Source organism: Cygnus atratus, chromosome 1, assembly GCF_013377495.2.
Source record: "Cygnus atratus isolate AKBS03 ecotype Queensland, Australia chromosome 1, CAtr_DNAZoo_HiC_assembly, whole genome shotgun sequence".
Taxonomy (NCBI): domain Eukaryota; kingdom Metazoa; phylum Chordata; class Aves; order Anseriformes; family Anatidae; genus Cygnus; species Cygnus atratus.
This window is the reverse complement of record NC_066362.1, coordinates 55,874,454-55,902,146: the sequence shown is the minus strand read 5'-3', so window position 1 is coordinate 55,902,146 and position 27,693 is coordinate 55,874,454. Positions and strand designations below refer to the sequence as shown.

Below are 27,693 nucleotides of genomic sequence, written 5' to 3'. Positions count from 1 at the left end.
AGGAATTCATTCCTTCTCCTTTCAGAGGCTGAAATTTTGTGGCCTTTGCCCTGACCAAAGACCCAGCGGATCATGCTGGTTCAGGATTGATTTTTAAGGGAGCTGGCGGCTCCTGCTCTGTCTCCAATGCATGCAGTCCAGCGGGGAATGCTTTGAACCAGACCCTGCTGGTAGCTCCTCATTTTGTGCACCTCATTTTTCTTTCTCATGCTTGTCCTCACGCTGTCTCTGTGAGATAAACCACATTACTTTCTCCATAGCAGAGAAGAGCAGCAGTGTCGACCCCATGCATTTCCCCCTAGCCAGGACCCAGCTGCTCACCTCTGTAGCATCCCATAATGCTAGGGAGACCAAAGCTTGGGTCTTAAGGGCACCCACTGCTGTGGGCAGCTTCCTCCCAGGCTAAGCAACTCTATTGCTTCTTATCTCCTGGAGAGAGCAATGCAGAGTGCTATGGCTCGGATCTGAGGCTGCTTGTGTGTGCAACCTCCCCGTCATTAGCAGGACACAGCAACCGGCTCCCTCCTGCACGCAGAAAAAGGCAGAGCACGTAGGTGGCCAAGGCCATCCCCTCCACATCCCCTCCGCTCAGCAGCAGCCACGGCGTTGAGTCAGGGATCGCTTCTCGTGTGGAACGAAGGATGCTGTTTTGGCACCTTGAAGTCCAGTAACGAGGTCGTGACCCCGTGGTGACACACGAGTGCCCAGGTCCCCCCATGCCACTCAAGCTGTGGGCTGGCACCGCAGCATCAGCGCTGGTGGCCGGGTATGTACGCAAAACACCTCGTCCACTTCCTCCATCTCCCCCACTTCTCGCTGGGGCTCCTACGGAGCAAGGAGCGAACACACGACGCCAGTGCGGGAATTTTTTATTTTCTGAGAAACGCATACTTTACTTCCCAGTGCAACACAACTTCACATGCATAGCAGCAGCTGCCAGAAACCTACGGATCACAGGGTGTACTACTCTTTATAGTTTTGCTAATGTGAGTTCAGCGAGTTGCCAAGCTGGCAGACCCCGGAGACTGACATGCTCCCACCCCCACGAAACAAGGTAACACCAGTGACGGCGCTGAAAGCTCTCCACCGCAACCTGCTAACAGTCTCACCTGGGGGAGGAAAGGAACATGGTGTCCCCACTTCCCACCCTGACATCCCTTTTGCACCACTTGAGTCATTCCTTCACCCTCCTGTTCACTGCACTCCTCAGTACACCCCTTGTTCCTCCACATCCCTTCATGTCCTGCCGTGACATTCTCCTCTCAGATGAGACTGGGTTTTGGGGAGGGGGGAAGAAAAAGGGCATAGGGATAGGCAGAAGCTGACAGATAACCCCTTATATTATTTTTCCTAAGAAAACAGATTATTTCTCTTGTATACGTGAAGCCAGGAAAGGACAACGGTTTATCATGGACATCACTCTGAGTGCCTCTGCTCTGCCTGTGGTGACTCTCGGCCTCTTGTCAAAGCATTCCCACACGTCTTGGATGGCCAATCATGAGATGTCCAAAACAGTGCTGGGGAAGCTTCTCTAAGATGCACGGCCAGGCCTCCGTCGTGGTGTCCCTCTGTGCGTATACGCTAACCCTGGAAACCGAACTCCTTGTACTTGCTGGCCATGTCATTTCGGAACAGCTCCAGGGCCTTCTTCATCGCAGCCTGGGAATCAGCCCCAAAGTCTGCAGAGTGCTTTTCAGCAATGACCTTGATAATAACTTCAGAAATGAACTGTGAGGAAGGAGAGAGAGAGAGAAAAAAAAAAGAGAAAAAAAACAGAAGGGACGCTCAGGGTTTATTTTCAGAAAATCCAGACTAAGAAATAGGTTGCAGAGCCTGGAAATATCTCTGAGCTAATTCAGTAGCCCTTCCCGCAGTCTCTGGAGAGACACTGTGGTCTAGCATGCAAGGAGCCTGGGCTGGGCAGAAGAACTGGGCTCTGTTCCTAGCTCGGACACTATCTGCTTTGTGACCTTGAGTAGACCATGGCCCTTACCACTCTTTGCCTTGTCCATTCAGGCCCAAATTCATGCCTGTGTTTGTGCAACACTTAGTTTTGTGGGTCTTGGTCTCCAGTGGATTCTCCAGGGCTTACTCTAAAATTGTACATCCCTCGTGTCCAGCCACTGACAGTTCTTATGTCATGTAGTTTCCCAGGCATGCAGGGGCTGCATGGGCTGGTTTATTATTGTCAAGAGTGTCTCAGACTGCATATGGTGTTTGGAATGGGAAATCTAAACTTGGAGATTCACATACCATGAGCTGAGCCCTTTCTGTGCCTCTTCTTGCCTGTACACAGAGACCTTGGACTTGAGAGTTCACTGAAGTCCAACTAGACATCACTAACTAAAAGTGCAGCTCTCACGTAGCTGTCCTGCACACATTCATTACACATCAGACACCAAGATTCCCTGCCCTTTTGCATACCTCCAGATATTTGACAGGGATTTTGTGCTTTGTAGCATGGGTTTGAGCCAGGGGCTTCAACTCTGCTTCATGATTACCCTTCTGCTTCAGGATTTTGCCCAGCTGGGTGAGGACGGTAACTCCGTGTTTCTTCAGATCTTCAGAGCCCTTCATCTGATCAGGGGTCTTCAGGCCTTTGAACTTTTCAAAGCGATCCAAAGTCTCAGGGTGGTCCTGAAAGAGTCTGTGGACAGAAGCAGAGGGACTTGTGAGACTTGACAGAGCTGTCATCCAGAACAGAGCTGAGGTCCAGCTGCTCCAGGTGTATATGGACAGGAAAATGTATGATAACCTGCTTCCCCCCACAGAGAAAGCTCTTAGCTAGTCCCTGCTGGAAGCGGGTGCTTTCACCTGGCAATTGTGATGCTTTAGACCCTTTCCGAATTGTCACCATTCACAGTCATTCCATTTAGCGTGTATAGAAAGCCAGAAAAGCAGTTGACCCTATTCTAAATCTGTGTAGGTTGTTCTTCCTCTGGTAGGTTGTTCCACAGCCAGATGACATTCTGTGTGCAGAAGTTTCTTCTACCATCTGTTTTACCCAGGCTGTTTTTTATCATTAGCAAAAGATAAAATGCCTCTTGTCTTTGGAGGGCAGAAGGTCCTGATGTACCTCTCTTTGAATATTGGATCTACTTTAATCCCATCATTTTACACATGTCCTAAGGTGATCACCCCATCTCTTTTCCATTCCCTCTGGCTGAGATAGAGACACTGCCCTAACCATGTGCAATTGGTATCCAAAAAAAAATCCCTTTTAAAATTATTATTATGTTTTATTTTTATAGCTGTCCTAACTCTTTGGCACCAGTCCCTGGGCTATGTCAACTGCATTAGGACAGAGACAAGGGCCGAGACTGGTCATGGCAATGAGAGCTGTGTTCTTGCATTCATCTGAAGGCAAAACAAAACCAAACAAAAACACCTGTCCTACCTGGTTCACTTTCTCACTGAGGAGCTAGCCTGTATTTCCCCCAGCCTGTCTCCCTGTGAGGTACTGTAGACCCCAGACTCTCACCAGGACCCTCTTCCGAGCCCATCTCTGCAATGACCAGGAAAGAGGCCCCAGCCTCATGTCCCTCACTTTCAGGCTTGGGTGTGTTTGAACATCAGCTCAGTGGGAGACGTTACAGTGCCCCCACCCTGTGAACACAGACAGAGGGTTTGAGTTTCTGCCCTTTTCATGCATGCCCCAGCTCAGCGTGGTGCTGGCAGTGTGGCTCCTCCATCTGGAACCATGGCATCTATGAGAGTCCTTGGTAGCAAGTGGGTAAGAAGAGCACAGGGCATCAGGCATGCGGTGCCCTGCCATTCAGTGCTACACATAGGCACTCTGATCCCAAAATGGAAATGAAATCAGGAAGGCAGATAGGTGGCTAAAAGCCAGGCTAGTGCTGTCCCCCACTTCCTCCCTGCCGCATTTCCCAGGAGACAGGATGCTGACACCACTGGCAACCAAACTGGTAGGAAAGTTCATTCTTTTCCCTGCCAGAGTCCTAGAGTCAGGGTGAAAGGGGGACGCAGGCTGTCCTGGTTATTAGGAGCAGTCTAATAATGAGGTGTTGAGAGACATCGGCTCCCTTGCACAAGTTTATTTTCAGGTATTATGCGCTCTGATGGGCATAACCCAACTAGCTGAAGCACCAGAAGTGCAGTGGTTCACATCCATGAAGTAGCTCACTCAGGATGCCCGCTGCAGGGTCTGGACCCTTGGCCCAGGGCTTGCAGCCACCAAACCAGCCTCCTCTCGCAGGACCGTGGTTACTCACTTGCTCTGCCCTTGGGAAGGTGCTGGTCCTGTGATTTCCTAGGGATTGGTCCCATCTGGAACCAAACATGCCTCCTATTAAGTGGCCATTTGGGTGAGAGCCAGACTCTCTGACATATCATGTAAGCATAGGTTAGGCTACATTAACAAATACCTCAGCCATATGCAAAACAGAAGCTGTCCTGCAGCAAAAAGCTTCTATAAATGAGTGACCAGACTTTGCCAACATTTCCCTTCAAACATCTCCTAAGGACTTCTGTACTCTACCAAGTGCTGAGCACAACACACGCCTTCTCTTTTTTTTCCTGTATCTTTCTATGACATGGGTTGTCTCTCACCCGGGGAGATGAGGTTGCCCTATGCAATGGGATGGAGTTATTTCTAAAAGCCTCCCTCCATCGTGTCTGGCTATGGCTGAATCATGTTTGCCAAAAGCAAGATACTCCCGAGACCCTTGAATATTCTTCCACGGAATGTTTTGCTTGTTTGTTTGTTTCCTTTGGAAAACATCCACTTGGGTTGGTATTTTCTAAACATATTCCAGGATATGTCATCTACCTAAGAAGCCTTTAACAACGCAAAAGCAGGCACATTTCTAAACTAAGAGAAGCCTGCTGGGCTTTCCCTGCCTCTCCCCTCCCTCAGAAACCCCTTGAAGGAGCAAGAAATGACCTGCCAGTGTGCTGGCGAGCACCAAGTCACACGGGAGAGGGGTATCACCTTTAATGCCATGGATTGGCATTTAATGCCAATGCTCAGCCTTCAATACCTGAAGGAAAAGCAGTATTACCTGTGCAGTTTGGGAACTGCTTTTGTTGTCTTGTGGCACTTTCAGAGCCACCTCACAGAGGTGGTCAGGTGGGGAGGGCTCAGCCTTCTGCTGCCCACCACCCCAGTATACCTGCTCTGGATCATATAAGCTGAACTGTTCAGAATAAATAAAACAGCCCCCTGGTTTGGCTCACTTTTGGAAAAGCTTTGAATGGACTGTGGATTTGACCATTGGTGTGGGGTCCTCCCTTTAGCTGTGCTTGAGATAAGAAACCCCCTGTGTGAGAGCCACATCCCCACTGCTGTCCACAGCGTCCATACCCTCCTAGCATATGGTGCTGAGCACAAGCTGAGGGGACATCTGGAGAGGGTCTCCTTGACATCTCCAACCCTTCTGGTCTTTAAGGACAGGATAGGATACGATGCTGTTTCCCCCTCCACAGCCCTCAGACCCCTTGCAGGCTGCATTTCTGTGATTTGCTTGTTTCCCGGGGTGTTCCTCTCTCGGGGGGTCAGGAGTGCAAGGACAGTGTAGGGACAGGGGTCCTCTCATATGGGGACATCACGAGCATGCCTTCTCTGACCTTGGAAGGAGGGAAGCACAGGGAACGATGTGTCTCATTTGACACCCAGACCCCAAATTCATCAGCAGGGAATGGACAAGTTTTACTGCCTGGATTTCTGGGGGGTCTGGCCAAAAAGCAGGATGGGCAGGACTCTGCCAGGTGACATCAGGGTGGAGAGAGGGAAACACTCAGGTAATTTATAGTCAATTTTACTGAAATCAGAGATTTCAAGAGAATTGCCAGAGCTGATTTTCTTCCCCTCTCCATCCCCTCCTCCCCACACCATTGCTGCAGAGCACCTGAAGGCCCAGGACACACAGTTTGCTCCAGCATTTCTCACCGCAGTGCCTGGGCAGTGAGCATCCAAAGCAGAGCTTCACCTGCAGGTCAGGTAGAGGGAGCAACAAAGTGCCTCCATCCTTTGAAAGCAGCGCAGGCTTCCTCCTGCACTCACAGATGGAAAGACAGAATCACGGCCCCTTCACACAGTGAGCAATTTTTTAGCCAGAAACCATAGCCATGGAATGCCACCGCCCTACATTAAAAGAAAACAGCCTGCTGAAATGCACACTGCTGAACACGAGTCCCCGTACGCAGCGTTCCTCAGTCTCTCAGTTTTGCTCTTAGGACCAACGCTTCTTGCCTACCTCATCAAAACTGCATGCCCATGGCCGGCGAGGTCGGCCTCCACTTTCCCCCAGATGGTGAGGACGTGCTGCCATTCCTGGTCGCTGAGTCCCATGGTTCACTGGAGGCAGGGGAAGATGGGGGCAGACGGGTCCTGAGCGCTGCCTGCAGCAGTTGCCTTTCCCCAAAAGGGTGGCTGGAGAGCTCACCCGCGGGATTTATAGTCCCTCCTCACAGACCTACACCTGTTAATCGTCAGCTGGACATCTTGCTCTCTTTCAGGCTTGTCTAACCTAATCAGCCTCTCTCTTTTTTTCTAGGAAGCTATTTCGGGTCGGGTGGTATTGTGGGTGCTACTGATGGCATCATTTCTGCTTTTCGTATTGGACTGGCACACGTCCCACTCTCGACAGAAAGGGCACTGCCCAAACGCACTGCCAGGAGCCTGTCCCGGCTTCCCAAGGACAGGCGTCCAAAGATGTGGTGTCAAACTGTGCAGCGGGAGATTCCTGAAGAGCACTGTCATCCGCAAGGCCAGCCCGCCTCCCACGCCCCTGCCTGCCAAAGGCAGGGAGAAGCAAGGCCGGGATGGCTGGTAGCATTGCTCCTCCCCTCCAGAGGCCTCTCCTTTCCCCTGCGGGGGTTGAGGTCTCTCATGCCAAGTATCAGCATCAGGAGGAAAAGCCACCACGAGCCACCGTGGATATGATTTTGGACACCTCCCAGTCTATCTCCTCAGCCTCCCTCAGGACCGATAGCAGCCAGGCATGCCAGCAGGATGATTAATCCCTTCCAAGGGGTGAGTGCAGTCAGAGCACGGCCCGATAGCGAAGCCCAGCCAGCAGCACTGCCCAGATGTGCAGCACCCTGCGGCCTTTCCTAAGGGTAGGAAGGGTGGCCAGAGGCAGGTGGAGGTGTCGGCTGGCCTCCAAGCCCAGAGGCAGGAGAATTTCTCCCGCTGTGCTTAGCAAGCGCCTGTCAGCCAAGCCAACCAGCAGTTCTCTGCTTCTCTCCTCTATGCACCAGTTTGCCTCACATCCAAAAACCTGCCTCCTAAACTCTTCCAGGCCAAGATTTCATCCTGATTTCCCCATGCAAACACCAGGGCACTATCAGTTACCCAAACTAGGCTGAAGTGATGGAGGAGCGCTTGGGAGCCCTCCAGCAGAGATCACATCCCCGCAGCCTCGCTCCTCAAGTCCTTATCACACTAAACAAGCATTTGCGCCGCCCCATGCTCAGCCTTGGGTAGGATCCTGAATGCTGACCTTACAGGTTTACATGCACTTCAGACGCGAGAGAAATGTGTGCTCCTGGTACACGAGAGGCAGCTGCTTATGCACCGAGCTCTGTTGTATTCCCCGTGCTGAAACTGCTCAGTCGCCATAATAACCTCATTTGAGTTTGGTTGACTCTTGTCGCTCTGTAGCTATCCCCAGGGCCGTGAAGCCAACAGTCTTCGTACAGATATTAACAGTGAATGGACAGAGGCCTTAAAAAGGGCAGGGGAGCCCATATTGGTTTTTCCACAAGTGAAACGGCAATGAAATGAAATCATAAGCTCTTCCCCGTGGAGCATAAATAAATACAGCTTGCAAAGTGACTACAAGCCTTACAGCAGCCGTGTGGATGCAGCGCGTGCCTCAGCCCTCTGCTCATCCCCTAGGGCAAGGCCTACAGCTGGCACCACCATCCAGGCAAACGCCAAGTGCCGAGAGCCGACATCGGCCGTCACCTTCACATGGGCAATCGGGTGGCCTTTTCATATGGTCACGCCACACCTGCGCGCCCATGTTCGTACATAAAGCGCTCTTGTTAAACGAGCATTAAATCGTTAATATTTGGGGGCGCAGTGAAGCGAAGCACCAGCAGCCGACGTGCCACCATCACCAGGGGTCTCGCAATGCTCTGGCTGTGCTGTGAGGTCCGCAAAGGGGACGATGGCGATGACCAGGCCCAGACCCCAAAACCCCCCGGTGCTGCTGGGGGAGCCCCCGGTCGCGCTGCAGCAGCCCGGAGCTGTCGGCCAGGGCTTGCTACCATCTAGTGGCCACGGGCGACAGAGCCACGCGGAGGGGAGGCCACATCCCTGTCCCCATGCAGGATCCGCAGGCTGGAGGGGGCCTGTTGCCTTTCCTAGGGGCTGCAGGGGCTGGTGTCTATCCAAAAGGTGCTTAGCAAAGGATCCCCCCTCCCTAAAGGGCAGGGGAAGAGTCTTTTCTGGCAAAACAGCTCCTTCCTTGACGGACGGCAAACCTTGCCATAGGTATCAGTGAATTTAGACCGTGCAGCATCCCTGCAAAGGGAAAAGCTGCTTATTTCCCCTTTTGTGAGCAATCAGAGAGGTTCAGCCCCTGGGATAGCCAGGGGAAGAACGAGGTCTGGCTGCAGGGCACGGCACTAGGAGCAGCAGCCGGTGCCAGTTCCTAACACAGGGCACAGGGAGGGCCGGAGTACCCCGGCGGGAATTGCACGCTGGCAGCAGGGAGGCACCAGTTCCCAGTCTTTTTGGCCAAATTCAGTTTTTCTTAGAGTATCACTGTTGCAGAGAGAGAGAGAAAGCCAGCTGCGGCCTGTAAAACGAATGCCAGAGAGCCCAGCAGTCCCCCACGCTGCCTTGGCAGGTAATGTAGCAATGCTGCAATAATTTCCAGCTCTGTCTTCTCTGCAGCCAGGGCTGCTGCAAGGAGGGAAATGCATGCCTGAGAGACAGGCACTGGTAAGAATCATAGTGACGGTTATTTTCATTTTAAATACGTTTATGAAATGCACTTTCCAGCAGGAGGGAGAGAAGGATGCTCCAAAACCATTCAATTTTAACACCCCAGACCATCTGTGTTTGCACAGCAAAACAACTCAGAGAGGTGAACAGGGTTTTTTTTGACAGCCCCCCCCCCCCTTTTTTTTTTTTCCTTTTCAATGAACCTTTTCCCCATGACATAATTAAAAATAAAAACCCCACCTGGGAGCAGGGGACAGCTTGGGATGACGGCCGCAGCCCCGGCTATGCCATGCCCCTGCGCTGCACAATGCGCAGCCTGATGCCAGCCTGGCATGTGCTGCTCTGCCAGGGGAGAAGTCGGGGGGAGGCCGGCACGCCGAAGAAGCCAGGTGCGTTATGCAACTCCCAATTACATAATTAGGTATTGCATAATGCTGGGGAAAAGGCCCTCTGCAGCCCAGCTTCGGTTTCTATGGCATTTTGCTGATACATGGCTTCTTCTAGGACGGTGCGCCTGCGCTTTGCTTTCGGAGCCTGCGGCGCGGGCTGTGCAGACAGACAGACGGACGGACGGACAGACAGGTGGGATACTGCACTCCCAGCAGCACTAGCCAGAGAGAGAAGAGCAATAGCAAATCCTATAGCCATAGCAAGGCAAGAGCACTGTTTGTTTTATTTTCAGGATCAGAAGGCTGTCAAAGAAGGGCGCTTGCATGCATTGCATGTCCTCTGCCTCTTGCAGGAGACCTGGTGGGGGCTGACTGGTGCTGGCAGCGGCCAAATCCCTTCCAGGCTCTCTCCTCTCTGCCCCTCGCCCTTAAGCCCTATTCTTAGCAGTGCCTCCAGGCAGGGCTCCTGCATACTGATGGATTTCAGCAGCTGGGAGGTGACCCCAGCGCCTGCTTGAAAGGAAGAGGAATGATTAGGAGGAGATGGCAGCACAGGGGCAAGGTTTGGGCTGTAGGTTTGCAGAGCTGTGCTGTGCATGGAGCATCTCAATATGGGGTCAGGCCCTGTACCACCAAGTCAGAGGGCGCTTTACCTTCACTTCAGTACACGCAGGATCTGACCTCTGGTGACTATCAGACAGGCAACTGCATGACGCAGTCATTTTCTGTCCTCAGAGGGAGCACAGGGTGGCACAGAGCCATGGCACGACTGATCCACAGCTCCCATGCCCTCACCTGGGCAGCTGGGCAGTGCCTGGATGAACCACTGAGCTGGGCTAAGTGGGGTGCTCATTGCAGGCTGGCACTTGGATCTGGTGGAAGAGCGAGCAGGGAGGCAGCAGGGCAGTCCAGGACCAGAATATTTGGGCTGCGAAGTAGGAGCCAACAGTGGAAGCTACTTCTGCTCCTGTGGAGCTGCAAGGCTCTCCTTTGGGGCTGGGATACCGGAGTCCAAAAGGGCTGAGGATGTATGTGGGAAAATGCAGGTGCCATTAAAGGAAGGAGGAGGAGGATTAGAAGGCAACAAGCAGCTTTTAAAGCATTGCCTGTTCCGGGAGCAAAGGGAAGAAATGTTTTTTTAGGTAAGAGCATGGGTTATACCAGCAGGAGCCAGGAGACCTCTAGGAATCAGGTGGATTAAAACTCATAACACCATAGTGACACCCAGGGATTTCTGCACTATGTACAGAAATAATAAGAGGGGAATTCCTCCCTCGCTCCTCTCTACCGACACTCAACACCATACTGGCAGCTACAGCCCGCTGAGGGACAGCTGGAAAGGGCAAGGGCCAGAAAACATGTGCGAGGGCACCTTGCAGGGTGCCTCACTTTGCAAGAGGGCTCAGGCACCTGCAAATGAGTGAAATGGTGAAAACTTCCAACGCCAGAGCTGCCTCTTGAGGTAGGGGAACTAACCAGGATACAGCATAGATTGTGGGAGGAATCAGACCCACTTATTCATTCCCCTTGCCTCCAATCCCCTGAGCACGGGGCTTCTGCAAGATGAGAGCCCACGGGGAGGTCCAGATGCACATTTTTGTGCTGATGCTTGCACTTGCCTTTTAATGAGCCCTTGCTTCCAGCTGCCCTTGGCCACTTCCAAAGTTTGTGCCCCATTCTGCATTATCACTCCCACACGAGGAGAGCGACCACAAGATCTTTTTTTCCTTCTTTGGAAGAGCACCCATGTAAGCAGTCCCTAATCCAGCAGTGCTTTCTGCGATCCAGTGCTCTTACGGGGGGGAACCACTCCCTCTGCAGAAAATCCTGGGCAAAAAAATTAAATGTTTTCTTCAAGCAGATCAACACCTGGTGGCAGTGAACACCCTGAGCACAGCACTGGTGGCCTGGCTGCAGGAGCAGGGCATTTATGACTGGATTTGGGATGGGCTTTGTTCTGCAGCTTCTTCCTGTTACTGTCATTCTTGCAGTTTCGCCTGTCTTCATTTCCTGCAGATCTTTTGATTTTTAGTGTCCACGGAGGGGCTTGGTACTGACCACAAGCCTTGCCCAACCAACCAAGCACTAAAGCATCTCACCCGTGCTGAGCAGCCTGGTCCCGTGGTCGTGGTGTAACACAGCATCCCTGTGAAATGCTCAGTCTGCTGAGACAGCTCGGCTCTTTGGAGTCACAGGTGGGTGTCCCAGGCTTTTGGAAAGCTCACCTCTAAACATCTTACACACACAGGATCAGTGGACAGCTAGAAGCTCATCTTGCCTCTTCCCCCAACAGCATCCAGAGGCAGAGGCAGAGTGTAAGGAGCGGGAACAGCCCTACTCTATCACAGCAACCCGAGACTAAGGGATTTCCCAGGGCCGTATTTGCACCCTGTGTTCAACAGCCTTAGGCAGAATTCTCCATGGGTTCATAATTTTTTAATCCTCTTATATGTGCTCCCCCAAAACGTATTTCAGACGTGGTTGCAGCCCTACTGGGAGAAGATGTTAAAAAACCACCAGAGACTTGGTGACTCTGCAACAGATTAGCCAATGCGTAAACCCCAAAATTTGCTACTCGCTTTCCAACCCTTCACAAACAGTTTCAAGGCATGCCCATTTCAAAAGCAATAATGAAAATGGAAAGAGGAAAAAAAAAAGAAAGAAAAAGAAAAGAAAGAGAAAAAGAAAAGGAAAAAGGAAAAGAAAGAAAAAGAGAGAACAGTACCAGGCAAAGTTCCCCATCTTTCCCCATCTTTCCCCATCTTTTGTGCCTTTTCAATTGCAGGTTCCCCAGGCACCAGGCTTTTGTTTTTCATCATTCTCCTTCATCCACATGCCCTGGTGCTGGAGACTCAGCTGATCGGATCCAGCTAGTCTGCAGCAGGATCTGCCCGGAAATTGCTTATCGAAGCCTGGGTCCTTTTCATTCCTTCCCCGTTGGGTGCAGCAGAGGTCTCGCCAGACATGGCAGCTCTCTGCTCCAAGGCAATCCACGCTCCTCTGGGTTTGGCACTGGCATCTTCCAAGGCTTTCTGGTGAATCCAGGAGTTCTGGAGAGCCAGCACATCCCACCAGCCCACCGCAGCCTGCAATAAAGCCATCGGGGGCTGAGGGCTGCTCACCATGCAGGGGAATGTCCACAAGAGGGAGAGTTGGTGCCAGCCTCGGCCCTGGTATCACGGAATCGGCACTTGGCCTCCTGATCGTAGGAGAGCCATTCCTCATGCTTCATTTCCCCAAGCAGAAGTACTTCCTTCCCCTGACAATTAGACTTTCCACATCGTTTTCCCTCCTCCTCTCTCTCCAGCCGAACAGTATTTTGTCTTGCTTGCGTGGGACATGCCGCAGGACCACGACACGCCAGCACTAGATGGTTTTATTGGAAAGGCGCTGTGATTGCGGTGGTTCCTCTGCCCTCACTGCTGCTCTGCTCCTCTTCCCGTTCCTAGCAGCCATCCCTGCTGGGATCTGCACTTGCCAGTCCTCAGATGCCACCAGGACATAGGATTTTTAGTCTATTTTCCAAAAATAGTTGATGGCTACCAGCAACAAGGGCCTAGAGGTCTTGGGACTTCTGCAGGACATAGCATACAAGGAGGAAGCCCCAGAAGACACCAGTGATGCGGCAATGATGCAGGAGGGATGGAGCAGGAGGGGTGAAGCCAAGACACCCAATGGCCAGAAGTTGTTCCTGCATACACACTGATTTGTCTTCCTGGATCCAGGCCTGTGTATGCAGCCACATCCAAAGAGAGAGGGAGCAAGCACCAAGATCACAAGAAATTCACAGTAATGTGAAATTTATTGTACAGCGGGTTATTTTCCAGGGGAAAAAAAAGAAAAAAAGGGCAAGAAAACCAGCAGGGAGCTGATGTGGGAAAATCCAGAGTCCTGGAAGCCACTGTATGGTTTGGGGCTGGTGGGATTTTTTTTATCAGGTTCCCCTGTGGTCCATAAACATTTCAGAAGGCAGCATCAGCTTTATCTATAAGGAGCCCAAGCAGCAAGTGATCCCTTTTTGGAGCTGTTCTTATCTTCTCTTCATTCGTTTTTTTCCAAAAGCTATCCTGGTCAAACATCCATGTTTAGGAATATTTTGTGGTCTCAACCTCAGATCAAGTAGAACAGTCATTTTCTCTCTCCCCTCGTTGCTCCTCCACGTGTGTTTTTCTCCTGTTTTCGTTGCCTTGCCCTTTTGATCTTTTCTCCCCACCTCTCTGGTAACGACTGGAGCTCTGAGGAAGAGTCAGAGCACAGTGAAGCACCCCCACAAACCAACAGTGAGGACATGAACTGGTGGCTGACCACGTGCGGTAGGGATGTGCTCCTCTCCCCTGCACTGTGCAGCCCATCCCGGGGTGAACCTCCAGCCTGAAGGGTCAGTCCCCCGTCCAACTCCTTTTTTTCCCTGCTCCATCCAGCAGGAGGTTCGTGAGATCTTTTCCCCACTGCAGCCTCCGCAGTTGGTGGTCTCCTTAGTGCTGGTGCAGCACAAGCACCAGCAAACTCATCCCAACAACTCCACGAACAGCGTCCCTAAGCCACCAGCTCTGAAACCTTTCAAGATATGTTTCAAGGAGTTTGGCTAGGGATTTAGCAGAAACTTCTAATGCAGCTTCCAGCATTCCCGGGGCTCCTAACCTGCAAGTTTGGAAAACATGTCCAGAGAGACGTCAGACAGGACCAAGTAGATCCATAAGACCCACGTGGCCAGCACCACCACGAAGCCCCCAAGAGTGGCTCCCAGCCCTTTGCTTGTTGCGACGTGGTGGCAGCAGCCACCGGTTCTTCTGCAAGCACATGGGAGAAAATCAGCTCCGGAGGAGAAAGGGACAAAGCAGGGGAGCTGCTGGCAGAGAGGCAATGCCAAGCAGAGCTGGCTGGGTCTCTGGGGAGAGCCTGAGGAGAAAAGCTATGGGTGCACCCAACGCACTCCTTGGCATGGCTGAGACAGGAAAGCGAGCTTATTTACAGAACAGCCGGCGGATGTGTGCCTAGCATACACAGGATAAGAAAAATGAAAGCACCTGCTGCTAAGACAAAGTTATCGTATGTTGAGTGGCATGGTTTCATATTATACAATTACTTCATACAGATTAGGGTAGAAATAATTTTAAAAAGGTTGTGCTCTGAGGCGGAGCTCCCCTGGCACCACATTGAGGTCCATGTGGAAGCTCTCACTCACAGAGGCTCCCAAAACCAAATCCCCAAACTTCAGAGCATTTTCCCTAGCAGCTCAGCTACCCGCCATGCCCTTTGAAGTAAAATTTTAATTTAATTCCTTGTCCTCCTTTCTTACCTTTAGTGTCTCTCCCATTATCCACGCAGCCACGAGTTCCACGACTGCTCACCCTGTCAGTCTGTGACCACCCCTGCTCCGTCTCTCCCCGCACACCGCCGAGTGCCCAGTTTCACCAGTTGCCATCCCAGTGCCTCTCCCACCCAGCTGGGGGCAAAGGGACCACCACCACCACCCCCCCCCCATTGTGCCACCAGGATGCTGGCTGGTTGCTCGCTGCCTGCCCACACCTCTCATTTAGGGAGCAGACAAAGGGGTCAGGGGGGTTTGGGCTTGCCAGGAGCCAAAAAGAAATATTTTCAGGCTGAATGAGATTGACACCAATGTTTTATTTTGCTCTCTCTATTTTTTTTTCCACCTATGAACTCACAAGCAAACCAGAAGCCATGGTTTTTGCCATGTCTGCTCAGGAGTGAAATTACAACAGCAGCAAATGCTTTACAAGTGCCTCAGTGAAGTATGAAACTTGCTCCTTCCTTTCTATCTTTGCCCATGCATGCATGTATCAGCCTCCCCCCACCTCTGCCAGAGCATGACTTCAGGCGCCCTGGCGGCAGAAAAGCATTAACCCACATTTGCCCCAGACCTTCATCATTTTCCACAGCTGCGTGGACCAGGGCTCTGCCACAGGGATGCTCTGGCAGCGTCCCAGTTGTACCCATGTCGGGGGGACCTGGATGGGGATCGACGGCTCCGCGTGGCCGGACACCACACAGGGTCTGCGGGGCGAGGTCCAGCTGGGGACACAGCGCTGAGCAGTCCGGCCACGTAGGGCTGAAGCCTTTTCCCTCACCGCCGTGCACACAGCTGCGATATCCCAGCACATCCTGGCTTAGAAACTGATGGAGATGATTGTCACAGCGAGGGACCCAGGGAAGGAAAGAAGAGAGGGCATTTTGTGAAGGCTAGCTACCCACACCAGCTCCACAGACGTGGTTTGCTCGCCACCCGTGTAGTCACGCCATGCTTAGGCAGCCAAATACTGACTTCTTGTTCATAAATAATAAATAAATAAATAACATTTGAAACAAAACAATCTAATTACAGAAAAAATATTTAGCTTGAAACGAGCAGACAGTCATTCAAAACCACTTTCTGACATGACAGATGATCTGAGAGGAGCCGCGCCGCGGGCATTGTACGCTCCTCAAACCCGATTTAAAAATACACGGCGTGGCAGCAAAAATAGACACGACCCTCAGCGCAAACATCGCCGCTCAGACAAACATCTCCTGTAAAACGCCGTCGGGGATCTGGGTGGCAGCCGGCGCCGGGGACAGCGTCCCCAACTCTGTGATGGACCTGTGCGAACGGCACCGCAACAGCACCCGCTGGCGGGGCTGGGGAATTCGATAACTGAGCAACGCAGCGTCTCCTCAGGTCATCCTGATGTTGTACGACCCCCACGTTTTGATATCAGAAATAGGTAAAACCACAGCGATGGCAATGAAAACGTGAATGTGAATGGCTCCTTGCAGAAGTGATCTCTGGAGCACAAATATTGCTGAAGCCGACTTCCAGCGCGAGGTACTAGCTGTGATTTTTCAGATGGAGGTGAGGAGCAGGAGGCACCGTGTGGGGTTGTGGGCAGGAGGTGATGTCCCCAAACGGAGCCCACAGCTGGTCACCCATCAGCCCTTCCAGCAGAGGGGACCCAGGTGCCTCCACAGTGCCACGCTGCCATGCTACACCATCCCTGCATCTTTCAGTCACCTTTTGACTCTACTTTCAGTGTTAGGACCATGCTGGCAGCCCTTCAGGCCTCCAGATTTCCCACCTGAGGGCTTGTTCTGTTTGCACGAAGCAGCTGTGACCAGGCCACCAGCAGCCAGGTCTTAGCCCTGTTCCTCAGGTCCTGGGCTTGCCGCTCTTCGCTGGTCGGTGACTCTTGTAAGGCTGAAGAGGAGAAGCAGGTCCTGTTCCCGGTATCACCACAGGCCCCCAGCGATGTGGCACAGCTCTGGCTCTGGAAATGGCCATCCTGCACCTGGAGAGCCAGGAGATCCTGGGATACCGCAGCCCCAGGCACCTTACCATGGTGTGGAGAGATGAGGGCTGATAACACCAAGCTCTGGGACCTTTCCAAACTATTTGCAAACTATTAAAGAAGAGACTATTCAAATACCACCAAAATCTCCTGCCTTTGTGCTGCTCCTACCTCAGATCACCAGGTCTTCCCACGCCCCATCGTTCCCATGGGTCATTCCTTTGGGCACACTCACAGAGTGCACTTTCTCTGGCTTGGACTGTGAAATAACCTTTAAAAGTACATCTGGAGTGAAGTCAGGGCCAGAACGAAGCTGATGGAAACACCGCTGATGGCTCTGGGCATGACAGGACTGTGTCCTGTGGGGACAGCCTGGCTGCTGGAGGGTGCACGTGAAGGTTTGGCAAGGACAGCTCCCCCTCTGCAGCCCCAGGCAGTCAGGGCAATGTAGCAGAGCTCCGTGCTTGGGAAATGGCCGTGGGCAGTGCACAAGAGAGGAGATTCACCCCTCGCCTCTGCTGTCCCCACACCAAATGTCCTTGTATTTTGGGCAGGGGTGCTCAGAGCGGGGTAATTGAGAACTACATGGCCCCAGGGGAGCTGTGCAGCTGTAGCCACAGGGAGGCAAGGGGGTGGCTGCACGTGGTCATCAATCCGAGAGGAGCCCAGGCACACCATGGGCACGCAGCCCGTTGGCCCTGGTGGTGTCTGTAAGGATGCTGGCACCCTGCTTCCTCCCTACCTTTGGGGGCCGCTCAGGATCCCCGCTAAAAGCACAAGGACAACAAAGCCGCAGGAATCCACACAAGGGCACTGTGTGGACAATAAGCCTCTCTCCTCTTCTGAAGGAAACCCAAGTGTAGGCCCACCATGCACCTGCCCAGCTTCAAGTCCCTGCTGCCTCGCAGGGACAACCTGGCTCTGCACCATGGCTGCTTAGGACCGTCCCCAGGTGCCATCAGTGGGGAGAGACCTGCAGGCAGGAACAGCCAAAATCCCACCAGGGTGGGAAGTGAATCATCAAAACCTCTCCCACAGCTCTTCTCCTCGATGGCAGGCAGCGAAGAGGACGTGGGGATGCTCCGTGAAAAGCCTCCATCAGGGGCTTGCAAGCAGGACGTGGAGGCACACACACCCCGCTCACCAAGAGTGGGGAAGGTTCCAGAGCGTTCATTTATTTTTCTAAAAGTGGTTTTGTTGCCCACTTGGTGGGGAAGGGGGTTGATCGTCTTTTTTTGCCATTAAGAGAGCCCGGGGGAGGCCTGCCTGCCGCTCACCCCCAGCCGCAACGAAAACCTTCCAAATGTTTCCCCCCCCCGAAACGAGAAACATTTAGAAGTGTGGGCACAGAATGAAAAACAGCGAAGAAAGCTCTCTGTGTGCCAGGGGGTGATTCACCACTGCTGGGAGAAACCCTCCCCGCTCCCCGCTGCAGGGGAATGTCCCCCTGAGACCCCCTGCCCCGGGGGCTGGTGGTGATGCACAGGGAGCGCTGCCTGGGGGCTGGGGAAGGCTCTCGTGGCTCTCTGTGTGGGGTTTGTGTCCCACGTAGCACAAAGACACCCAGGAGAGCTTCCCCCAGCCCCACAGCACTCGGGCAGTGAGGACTGGCAGGACAGTTCCCCAGGCTGGGGGTGGTGGTGGGTCCCAACCCCAGGACCTGCACCAGGGCTGCGCATCGCTCAGTTTGGCCCCCTGGACACCTCCAGGCTCCTCTCCCCAGCACCACTCGTGCCATGGCATTAACAAGCCGGTGCCTCCCACCGCCTGAAGGAATAGGGATGGGATCAGGCCAGGTTTTCCCTTTCCTCCCCCGGGGCAAGCAGAAAGCCCCCAGCCCCAAGCGCTGCAGCAGCCCTTCGCTCTCGCCAACATGAGCCTGGCCAAAACCACGAGCTACTTCTGGAGAGCGCCGTCCCCGCCAGCAGCGGCAGCACAAACGGGGTGCACCGAAGGGGAAAAGCAAAGCCCTGGTGTTTGCACCACGCGGCGAGGTTTCCCAGCCTGCGGGCCGGGGAGGACGGGGGCACCCTTGGCAAATAACGGAGGAGGGCAGTGCTCCGCGGCACAAGGGCTCCGGCTGAACGCGAAGGCTATTTTAGCAGCGATGGAAACACGCAGGGGCTGCTGCTGCTGCTGCTGCAGGGCTCCGTGAAATCGGTGATTTCTGAGCCGAGTTCAGCTGGAGAGCGCTGCTGCTATAAAAAGCAAAGTGACTTTGCGCTTCGACGCTTCCTCCCGACACACACACACACACACACACACACACACACAAGAAGTGATTTGTGATTCAAAAGACGAGGAATTTATCATCAAAAAGAGCCGGGGCAGAGCTTGGTGTTTACACATGGAAGAACAAGACAGGCACCGAGAGCAGATGTATTTATATCCATCCATTAATAAAGAAAAAAAAAAGCCAAGTCAACCATACCTTTGTGCTAAAGTTAGAGCACGGCACTCGGCATGTCCTTAAAAAGGCAAGAAAGTTTCCGCAAAGTGGGACAGCTGCTCCGGGTGCCGGCCCCGCAGGGCTCCTCGCCCGCCCGCAGGCTGCAGCGAGGGAGCCGAGCACCGAGGGGCTTCTTCCCTCTGCTGCAAGGAACCAGGCGAGGGCTCGCTGGGTGCAGCACGCCAAGGCCAGGCTGCAAAGGAGGGCTCCGTTTGTGGGGCTGCCTCCACCAAGCAGCAGAAAAAGGACCGGCAGCGCTCCAGGGTTGGTGGCTGGAGGGTCGCTGCGAGCCCAGGGCGAAGGCCTGGAGCCGGAGCCAGGACCGCGGGTGGTTCACCCGCAGTGAAGGTCGAGGGCTGGCCAGCCTGAGTCTCTGGAGCTCCCGGAGCAGGATGACATTTAGGAATTCTTCGGCAATAACTCATCGCAGCAAGTCCCTCAGTCCATGCATGGGGCTGGTTTTTCTCGCCTCGAGTCCCGAACGCCAGGGTGTGTTACAACCCTAGGAAAGTCAGGTCTTTGCGCCTTGTAAGGTGCTTCCAGAGAGCAGTTAATTATCCTTCTTTTGGGGGAATAAACAGATAGCTCTTTTTATAAGGACAGAAAGGAAGCGTTCAAGTAACCCTCCCTCCCACAGCAGCTGCTAAGGTCTCCCATCAGAGGGATGCTCGGGCTCTCAACCCCGAGGCAGTGCAGGCAACAGGAGGCCAGCAGCAGACCCCCCGAGCACAGGTCAGCCCTGCCGCTGGCCTGGGGATCAGGGCTCCTCCCTGGGCATTAGGATTTTGGGCTTAAACCTTTTCACTGAGCAATCTTGTGACCGCCGGGACCACGGTACCTCCAGCCTTTGCAGACGCTGCCCACGCACGTGAAAACGCGCGCTGCGGCTTGCGCTCAGCCAAAACTGCCTCGTGAATCATCTATTATTTATTGTTATTTACACTTGCAGAAGGGAAACGCTTTAAACGGGCAGCACTCCTTTCCTCAACCAACCTGCAGTCTGTTCAAAGAACCGGTGTCAGCCTCCTTGGGCGAGCTCCGTTCCCAATAAGCCCGCCTTGAGCAATGCGACACCTTTAAGGACTTATTAGTCGATTCCAGGATCAGCCATTTTATTGCTTTGCCTTGAAATGAAGGTACGCTGAGACCTGCAATGCCTTTACTTCACTTTTTAAGATCACCCCTGCCTTACACCTTTGTCCCAGCACAGAGGGGCTTCGTTTCGAGACCTCTCCCAGCTCCCCCGACGCAGAGTCCCTGAACCAGCTCCTTCATGACAATTACCCAGCCCTGACTTCCAGGCGTCTAATTTTAGCAGTTACTGTTGAACATCCTCTCGAGTTATTGTTAGCACGAAATGAGCATCATCTGACAGGAACACATTGCAGCTCCTCGGTAAACACCGAGGAGGAATGCTTAAGGAGCGCGCGCCTCCCTGCAGCGCTACCCACAGTCCTGCCACCCGGGGGCACGCGTTATCCCCTTCCCTTTGCGCCTGGTGTCTCGCATCTCCAAAAAATAAAAAATAAAAAAATAATAATCCTCCGCTGCCCTCAACTGTATTCGGCCTATTCCGCTGTATCATTTCACTCGGCTGTGGTTCCATAATTACTTGCAAATTGCCCACAGGGATTTATTATTTGTTATTTTTAGGATCGTTTCAGCGGAAAAGGCATCTGATTATTTGTATATATATTTGCACGACATCTCTCACTTGAGGATCTCTGAGCACTCCACGGAATACGAATGAAGCTCCGCTCATCTGCCCCGATGCTCCTTTTTCAGGCAGGACAACGGGAGCGGTGATTAAAAGCCACGTCCGAGCTCCCGGAGGAGATTTCTGCCCAACACAAGAACGGCGGCTTCCAGCCGTGCGCGTTAACTATTAATCCCGTGCTAACGCCAACAGCGGGAGCCCGGCTACACAGGCATGAAAGAAAACACTGATACTGCCATTTGAAACGGCCGTGTGTCCTTCCAAGCTAACAGGTCCAAACACAGATTAGGCTTGGGGGGGGGGGGGGAGGGAAAAAAAGGCTCCCTATCACACGGCAAACACATGGCGCTTTCTGCTAACGGGCAGCAGGGATAAGAGTGGGGTTACTGAGAGCTGGGGGCACAAATGCACCAGGCTGAGATTTTGCTGGTGTAGCTTGCCAAGGCTTCACCCTTTCTTGCTGCTACAACATCTCCGGGCTCGTTCCTCAAACCAGCTCCCCCCTTTCTTCGCGTGGTGGCCAGCAGGGAGACGGATGCACCAGCGAAACTCACCTGGGGCACAGCAATACAGACAAGAGGCAGGAGGCAGCAGAGTGGTGTTTCTCTCTTTTATTTAAAAACAGTGCTTCATTACCATTTGCAAAGGGTTAGGAAGGGTTTCCCCCCTTGCTTAGAGTTTATAAAAGCCAGCAACATGATCAATAATTTATACACATGGATAGTAATACAAAAAAAAGGAATAAAAGCTAAAGATCTAACTACTCCGACCTTCACAATTCCAGCTACTTGATAATAATAGGAATAACCCAATGAATACTGTATGGTCTGAAAGCTACTATACAATATGATACTTAACGAGGGAGGGCGGGAAGTTAGAGGCTGTCACAAAGCCCTGGGATGCAGATACTGCTTCTCCAGAGTCGGCAGGGAAATGGGACCCTGGGCAAGCGGCTCGGGCGTCCTAGGAAATGATCCAGGGGAAGGAAACGCGTCCCGCGGGGGGACACGTCCTGCTCCCGGGCGGTACCTGGCAATGGGAGGTGCTGGGGAGACCGCGTGAAGGGGCAAGTCTGTCGCTGCCTTTGGAGGTGCTGCGGCATCTCAGCCTCGCACGGAAAATCTCCAAGTCTCAAGTAGATCAGCCTGTGAGGTCAGTAAAATGCTCCGCCAGCTCCACGTCGCTCTACAGCCCTGGTTCTCGTTCGCTGTCAGCCCCAGGTTTTAGCTCCAGCTATTTACAAGCAGGATTTATCATACTAAAAAAAAAAAAAAAAAAGGAAAAAAAAAAAAAAAAACAAAAGAAACCAAAACAAATCATATCCCCTGGGGTAAGAGAGGATTATTTCGTCACTTGATAACGCAGCCGAACCAAGCTGCCAAAACTACAACATGCGCGCACACACAAAATACTGTGAACAGAAAAATAGAAAAACATGACCAAACCGAGACTGCTCCTGTGGGAGGCCTGATTTCTGACTTCTGTAAGCAATTCGCTCCTCGGGGAAACAACAAGCCCCTCCACCAGCGGAGAGCTGGCAACCTGGCAAGAGACTTATTATTGACCCACTTCAGGGAAGGAAAAAAATTAAAATTAAAAAAAAAAAAATCAAGATTAACTGGCATTTTGCTGACTACCAGCCAAATCACTATTGGGGTGGACGGCTTCAGACACCAGCAATCTCCTGGAGTAATCAGGCGAGGCTCTTGGCTGGCGGGCCCGTGTTCCACCAGGCGCCAAGAGGCGGCGGGGGACGCGGGTCTGCGCTGCCGGTCCCTGCAAGCGCTCAGCCCAGCGCCCAGAGGACCATCGCTGCCAGAGCTTTCTGACACCACAAAGAATTGCCTTCCAGGGTCAGCAGCAGCAACGGAGACGGGAGTTGGGTGTCCCCGGTCCCGTTGAGTCTGCCGCTGATGCGTGTGCTGCAGAGGGACGGGGGCTGTCCTGCAAACTCCTGGCTAGAGGAACGCGTACCAGGGAGAAACCCCAGAGCCTGCTTGGAAAGGGCCCCATTTCGCACTCTGGCCATCAGACTCCTGCTTGCCTCGGTGACTGGAGTTTTCCTTGCAGAAGAGAAGTTTTACTGGGGTTGGAGGGTGGAGAGGGCAACCAGTAAGGTGGGGTGGAGGGAAGAGGCTTTTCAGACATTAACATCACCAAAAATAGTGTTTTATGCAACAAAGAATCAAGTCTCACTGGTGTATACTACAAAATGTTTGACATTTTCCAAGAGCATGACAAAATAAAAACACAAAGAAGTCTACATTGGATGTTCGTCGCGTTCACTAGGTTGGGTTGCTGCTTGTTTTTCCCCCCCCCTCCTATATCAAAACAGTGCAAACAGGTAACACACTTCACACATCACCCCTCTGCACCGAGGACAGCATCCCCCAACCCTGCCAGGCCGGCAGCTGCCTGCGGGCTTCCTTCCCCTTTGGAGCCAGACCCAGAGCTCACCCAGCTCGCCCTCGGTTTTCCCTTTATCCCATTTCTAAGTGCTCCCCCAGACGTGATCTCCTCTGCTCTACTCCTTCAGGGCTGGGTCAGGATGATGTGGATGGGGACGGGCTGGGGACGAACGGGGCAGGGGCTGGGAGGCTCTGCTTTGCGCTCCCCTATGCCAGACAACCCTCCTCAGCTCTCGCCGTGCACTTCCCACCCACAGATCTCAGAAGAGGCAAGGGCAGGAGACAAACGACTGCCTCTCGCTTTAGGGATGGGGAAACAAGCCTCAAGGAGTGACCCGACTGCTCCCACATCATCCTTGAGGATCACCGACAGAGCCCTGAGCAACCCACAGCTCTCCAGCTCCTGAGCAAGCCCTCGCCGGGCAAAGCCTGCAGCTCTCAGGCATTTCAGCAGCTGAGCGGTGGCTGCTTGAAAACGTGGCTTTGTCTACCCGCGCTCACCTCACGGGATCTGCACAACTGCTTTGCCTGGGAGCAGAGGGCTGCAGGAGGCTCGGCCTGGGCTCCCAGCTCTCCTGGTGTCCCCAGGTCCCGGACCCCATGGGGCAGCCTGCCCAGCGCGGGGACGGTCGCAACGGGGTGCAGGGGCGCTGGGCGCTGCTGTAACGCGTTCCTAGCAGAGGACAGTAGAGTTCACCTTTGTACCAGCACAACTATATCCACAAGGAAAGACGGACCAGCATATTAAAAAGAAAAATAAAAAATTAGCACTTCAATCCAAAATTATACCGGTATAATACGGTGTGCTGGCCAGACCTACTGCAAGACAGTACAGACAGCAACACTTAGAGGAACATCTTTTCCTCCACATCGAGAGGAATCCCGGTGCCACCAGACAAGGTCACAAGCAGCAAGCTATTTAACAGCCCGCCTGTGCAGTTTTTCCCTTTGAAAGCCAAGCCCTGGGGACTCGCGCCTGCAGATCCATCTCCGGGACAAGCACTAGCTGCTGTCTGGGCCCAGGTTAACTCGTGAAGAGTCAATCATTTTGCATAGGGAGATATAGGCTTTGTCCTCGCTTCTCCAGAAGACAGGTATATAACCAAGGCTCGGCTGCTCTGAACCCATCTCAAGCCAGTTCGCTACGCGTCTGAGTGAACCCAGAGCTGCTGTTTGCCAAGAAGAAAGCGCGGCGCTGCCGCCGTGGCACAGCATCTCCTCCGGAAACCTCGCTGCAAAGCCTCAGCTGGCGGGCAAGCTTTTGGGAGGCACCGCGCTCCGCAGAGCGAGCCGCCTCCAGCGCCCGGCCGTGCAAGCAGCCCGGCTTCGGCACCACGAGCGGGTGGCCGGGGACGTGGTGGCATGAACTGCGGGGCACGACGGGAGCTGGCCGGGCTCTGGGAGGCCCCAGGCTGGATGGTGTGGAGCAGCTATCACTCGGAGATCCTACAGCAGAGGACTGACTGACTGCGGCCCCCCAAAGGGTGGGCGCTTCCGCACGCAAGCCCTCCGACTCTCAGTAGCCGCGGGTGGGCTGAAGCTGCCGTGCATAGACTCGGCTGGGAGGCAGGGAGGGGGCCGGCCGCCCTGCGCCCGAGAGAGGCAGAGCTGGGGAGGGGGACGATTGCACCGCCAGGGCAAGGGAGGGCACGCGGGGAGGGCGAGCCCAGCTTTTTGGGGAGCCGCAGTCAGAACCAGCTGAACTGAACCGCAGGACGGGGGCAGAGAGGGCGAGCGTGACCGTTTCTACCACAGATCCTCCCTCCCCTCCCTCAGCTCAGCAAAAGCCCCCGCGTGCCCCGATTTCCCCTCATTTCCTAGATTTTGTGAAAGCCCCAACACCCTGTTCCCCCCTCCCTGTTTTCAATCTAACTAAAATATTTATATACAAACAACAAAAAAATTGTCATAACAGCAACAAACCAAACTTTGGCTTGGAAAAAAAAATAAAAACCAACAACAAAACCAGAAAAAAAAAAAAACAACAACAACAAAAGGTGGCCAACAGGCTGGCAGTTTGGTGTCCCCTTTTTCTAGCTATTCCTCCAGAGAATCAATAGCTTTAGGGTCTCTAGCTTAACTCATGGCTTCCCCATCCTTCTCATTTAGGTGCCTCCTCTCTGCTGCGCCCAGAGAGGCTACGTGTTTCGCTGGGGAAGAGCAAAAAATGCGTGGTTGTGCATGGCTGGGCCAGGACACCTCCTCGGGGAGCTCTGCTTGCCGACACCGCTTAGTGTTAAATGCAGGAGGTTTCCTATTCTGCTATCAGCAGTGGGTGGAGAAGGTGTACGGCAGGAGTTGGGAGAGGCTCCACCAACGAACCCATGCTCCAAGCAGCCCTTCTGGGGGTGAAAAGCTCACCCCAGTACCAATTGAGAGAGTCGAGGCAGAGAAGTGCGGTTTTGTTAGGCTAACGCAGGGTTAGAGATAGCACAAGAGCACCTGCCTCTGAGCATCGGGGTTGCTGGGAGCACTCGGGGCCAGCGGCTGAGCGGGGAGGGCTGGAGAGCAGCAGCTCCCTGCCACAGCACTGCTCCTGCAGTCAGCTAAAAAAGCCAGCTCTGTAACCCAGCCAGATCGCTGCTGGTGAGAGCAGAAGGGGGACGGTCTTGGGAGTCGTGGAGTCCTCCCCTGAACAGTCGCCCCACTTCCAAATCTTATCATATGTAGTGTCAATACGGCCCCAGCAGCCCAGGTGCGTTAGCTTTCTATGGCAGGCTGGGCAAAACGGCCCCAGGTCTCCAACGTGGCTCTGTAAGGGCCTTAGATACAGCTTGTGGTGGGAAGTTCCTATGAATTCAGAGCTTGTACAAGCTCCTTCTGCCTCCCCTCAAACTCCTGACCTAAACAAAACTACTTCAGGATCACGTTTGGATATAAAGAACACTCTTCCCCCCCAAGAACCCACATGCGTGACCCTCACCTCAGCAGCTTATACATGACTCGTTTGTCTCACTCGTGTTATTTGGAACAGATTACTTGCAGTAGTGCCTAAGCAGCTCAGGATGAGCAGGAGGAGAGAGACCTTGCAGGCTGGACCTCGGCGTGCCCGAGCACGGCTCTGATGGTTGAGTCTTCAGCCACAGCTTTCTTCGTCATCAAGGCTTCGCCGCCGCAATTGTAACCGCTTGCTGTCCGCAACAGAGGTACTCTGTGTGATGGTGCATTGCATCTGCCACTCCTCGAGGAAGAGAGGGAGGAAAGGGACAGCAAGGGAGAAAGATCTTGAAAAGGAGGATGTGAAACTAAGGTAATTACAGCCACCAGCAATGGACAACAATCAGCTAGAATAAGTTGTGTGTAGGGGGAAGATCATCCTCCTCAAAAACTCCTTTCAAAGTCTTGTCCCCTATACAGCGGGTAACAGCCAAAGTCTTTGGGCAGGTTGAGGAAATCTTCTCTTGCCAAGTCTAAAGTCCTGACACTGCTGAAACTGTCCCAAACCTGTGCGCGTCAGATGGTGATAAAAAACGAGGAAAGTCTCTGCATTTCCCCCTTTTCCACACGTAAATGACTATTTCCCACCAGCATTTAGGTCCCAGCCACAGCCAGAGAGTGCTTCCTTCTGCAGACCAGAAACACAGCAGGTGGAGACTTCTCCCTCACGTCCTCCTGTCTCCCAGGCACCAAGCACCAGACCCAGGGAAGTAACTCTGTCTGTGTGTTCCTGATTAATTGCATGATATTCGGTTTCTAACAGCTTTCCTTAATGCTAATCGCCTTTTCCGTGATTGGTAGGATAAGCTATGCACCAACATACAGACACGGAAATGCATTATTTTTACCACAGTTAAAAAAAAAAAAAAAGAAAACAAACAAAAAATAAAACAACCAAAAAAGCACAATCTTTGGAACAAAAGAATTAAAGGCAGAAATTTAAAGGAAAAAAAATACATATTCAAAGAACATAGTGAGGTATAAAAAAGTATTTTCTCTTTTGTTTTTTGTTTTTCCTCCTCATCTTGCTATAGAGTTCCTCTACTAGTAAATATTGCAATAGCCAGGCCTCATGAACTGGGGGGGCTGTCCCACTTGCAGGGGGCTCACGTCACTTCAGTAGGGGGCAAATCGGCTGTAGCCACCTCGGTATAAACTCGCCTGTAGAAATTAAAGGAGAAGAGAAGAGGTTGTTAGGAAGCGAACCTGGAAGAAACCTTCAGGGACAGTGCCCAAATGCTCTCAGAAGGATTAATGGATGTGTCCTGGCACTGACCCGCGACCATCAGTCCCTCTAAGAAGTAAGAGAGGAGAACCTTGCCTGCAAAAAACAAAAAATGTAGCTCAGGAGGACATGCTCACAGCTGGAAATGAACTTTGGCAAGCCCAAGTCACAGAAGTTCAGTACCAGAGGTGGGACTCACGAGTCTCAACCTCTGGGCCAGCTGTCTAGACTGACTTTTTGGATAGCAGACATGTACTTCCAGGATGCTCTTCACCTCACCTTAAGGTGGAGATCTAAAATAGACACGATGACCTGGTATCCTTGAAATACCTGTTTTTCCTCCACTGACCCTAAAGGGAATCCGC

At 52.9% G+C, this 27,693-nt stretch overlaps 2 protein-coding genes across 11 annotated transcripts in view; both read right to left on the bottom strand.

The window, feature by feature from the left end:
- Positions 1–911: 911 nt before the first annotated feature.
- Positions 912–26,176, bottom strand: MB (myoglobin). 3 transcript variants are annotated; one of them, XM_035551930.2, is made up of 3 exons: positions 26,090–26,176; positions 2,425–2,647; positions 912–1,728 (listed from the first exon to the last, which is right to left on the bottom strand). In XM_035551930.2, the coding sequence occupies exons 1-3, from the start codon at positions 26,104–26,106 to the stop codon at positions 1,582–1,584; spliced, it is 387 nt and encodes a 128-aa protein (XP_035407823.1). In that variant the 5' UTR covers positions 26,107–26,176; the 3' UTR covers positions 912–1,581. The 3 variants fall into 3 exon arrangements, with proteins under 3 accessions (XP_035407823.1, XP_035407824.1, XP_035407822.1); XM_035551931.2 differs by lacking the exon at positions 26,090–26,176 and adding an exon at positions 19,024–20,507; XM_035551929.2 differs by lacking the exon at positions 26,090–26,176 and adding an exon at positions 6,216–6,606.
- The window catches only part of RBFOX2 (RNA binding fox-1 homolog 2), a 168,090-nt gene continuing 161,751 nt past the window's right edge, over positions 21,355–27,693 (bottom strand). For 7 of the 8 annotated variants that reach the window (XM_035551921.2, XM_035551922.2, XM_035551923.2 and 4 more), the window contains one exon: positions 21,355–27,264. In XM_035551921.2, coding sequence (XP_035407814.1) covers positions 27,220–27,264 — 45 coding nt within the window. In that variant the 3' untranslated portion in view covers positions 21,355–27,219. The remainder of the gene's footprint in view (positions 27,265–27,693) is intronic. The other variant, XR_007708433.1, reaches the window with a different exon arrangement.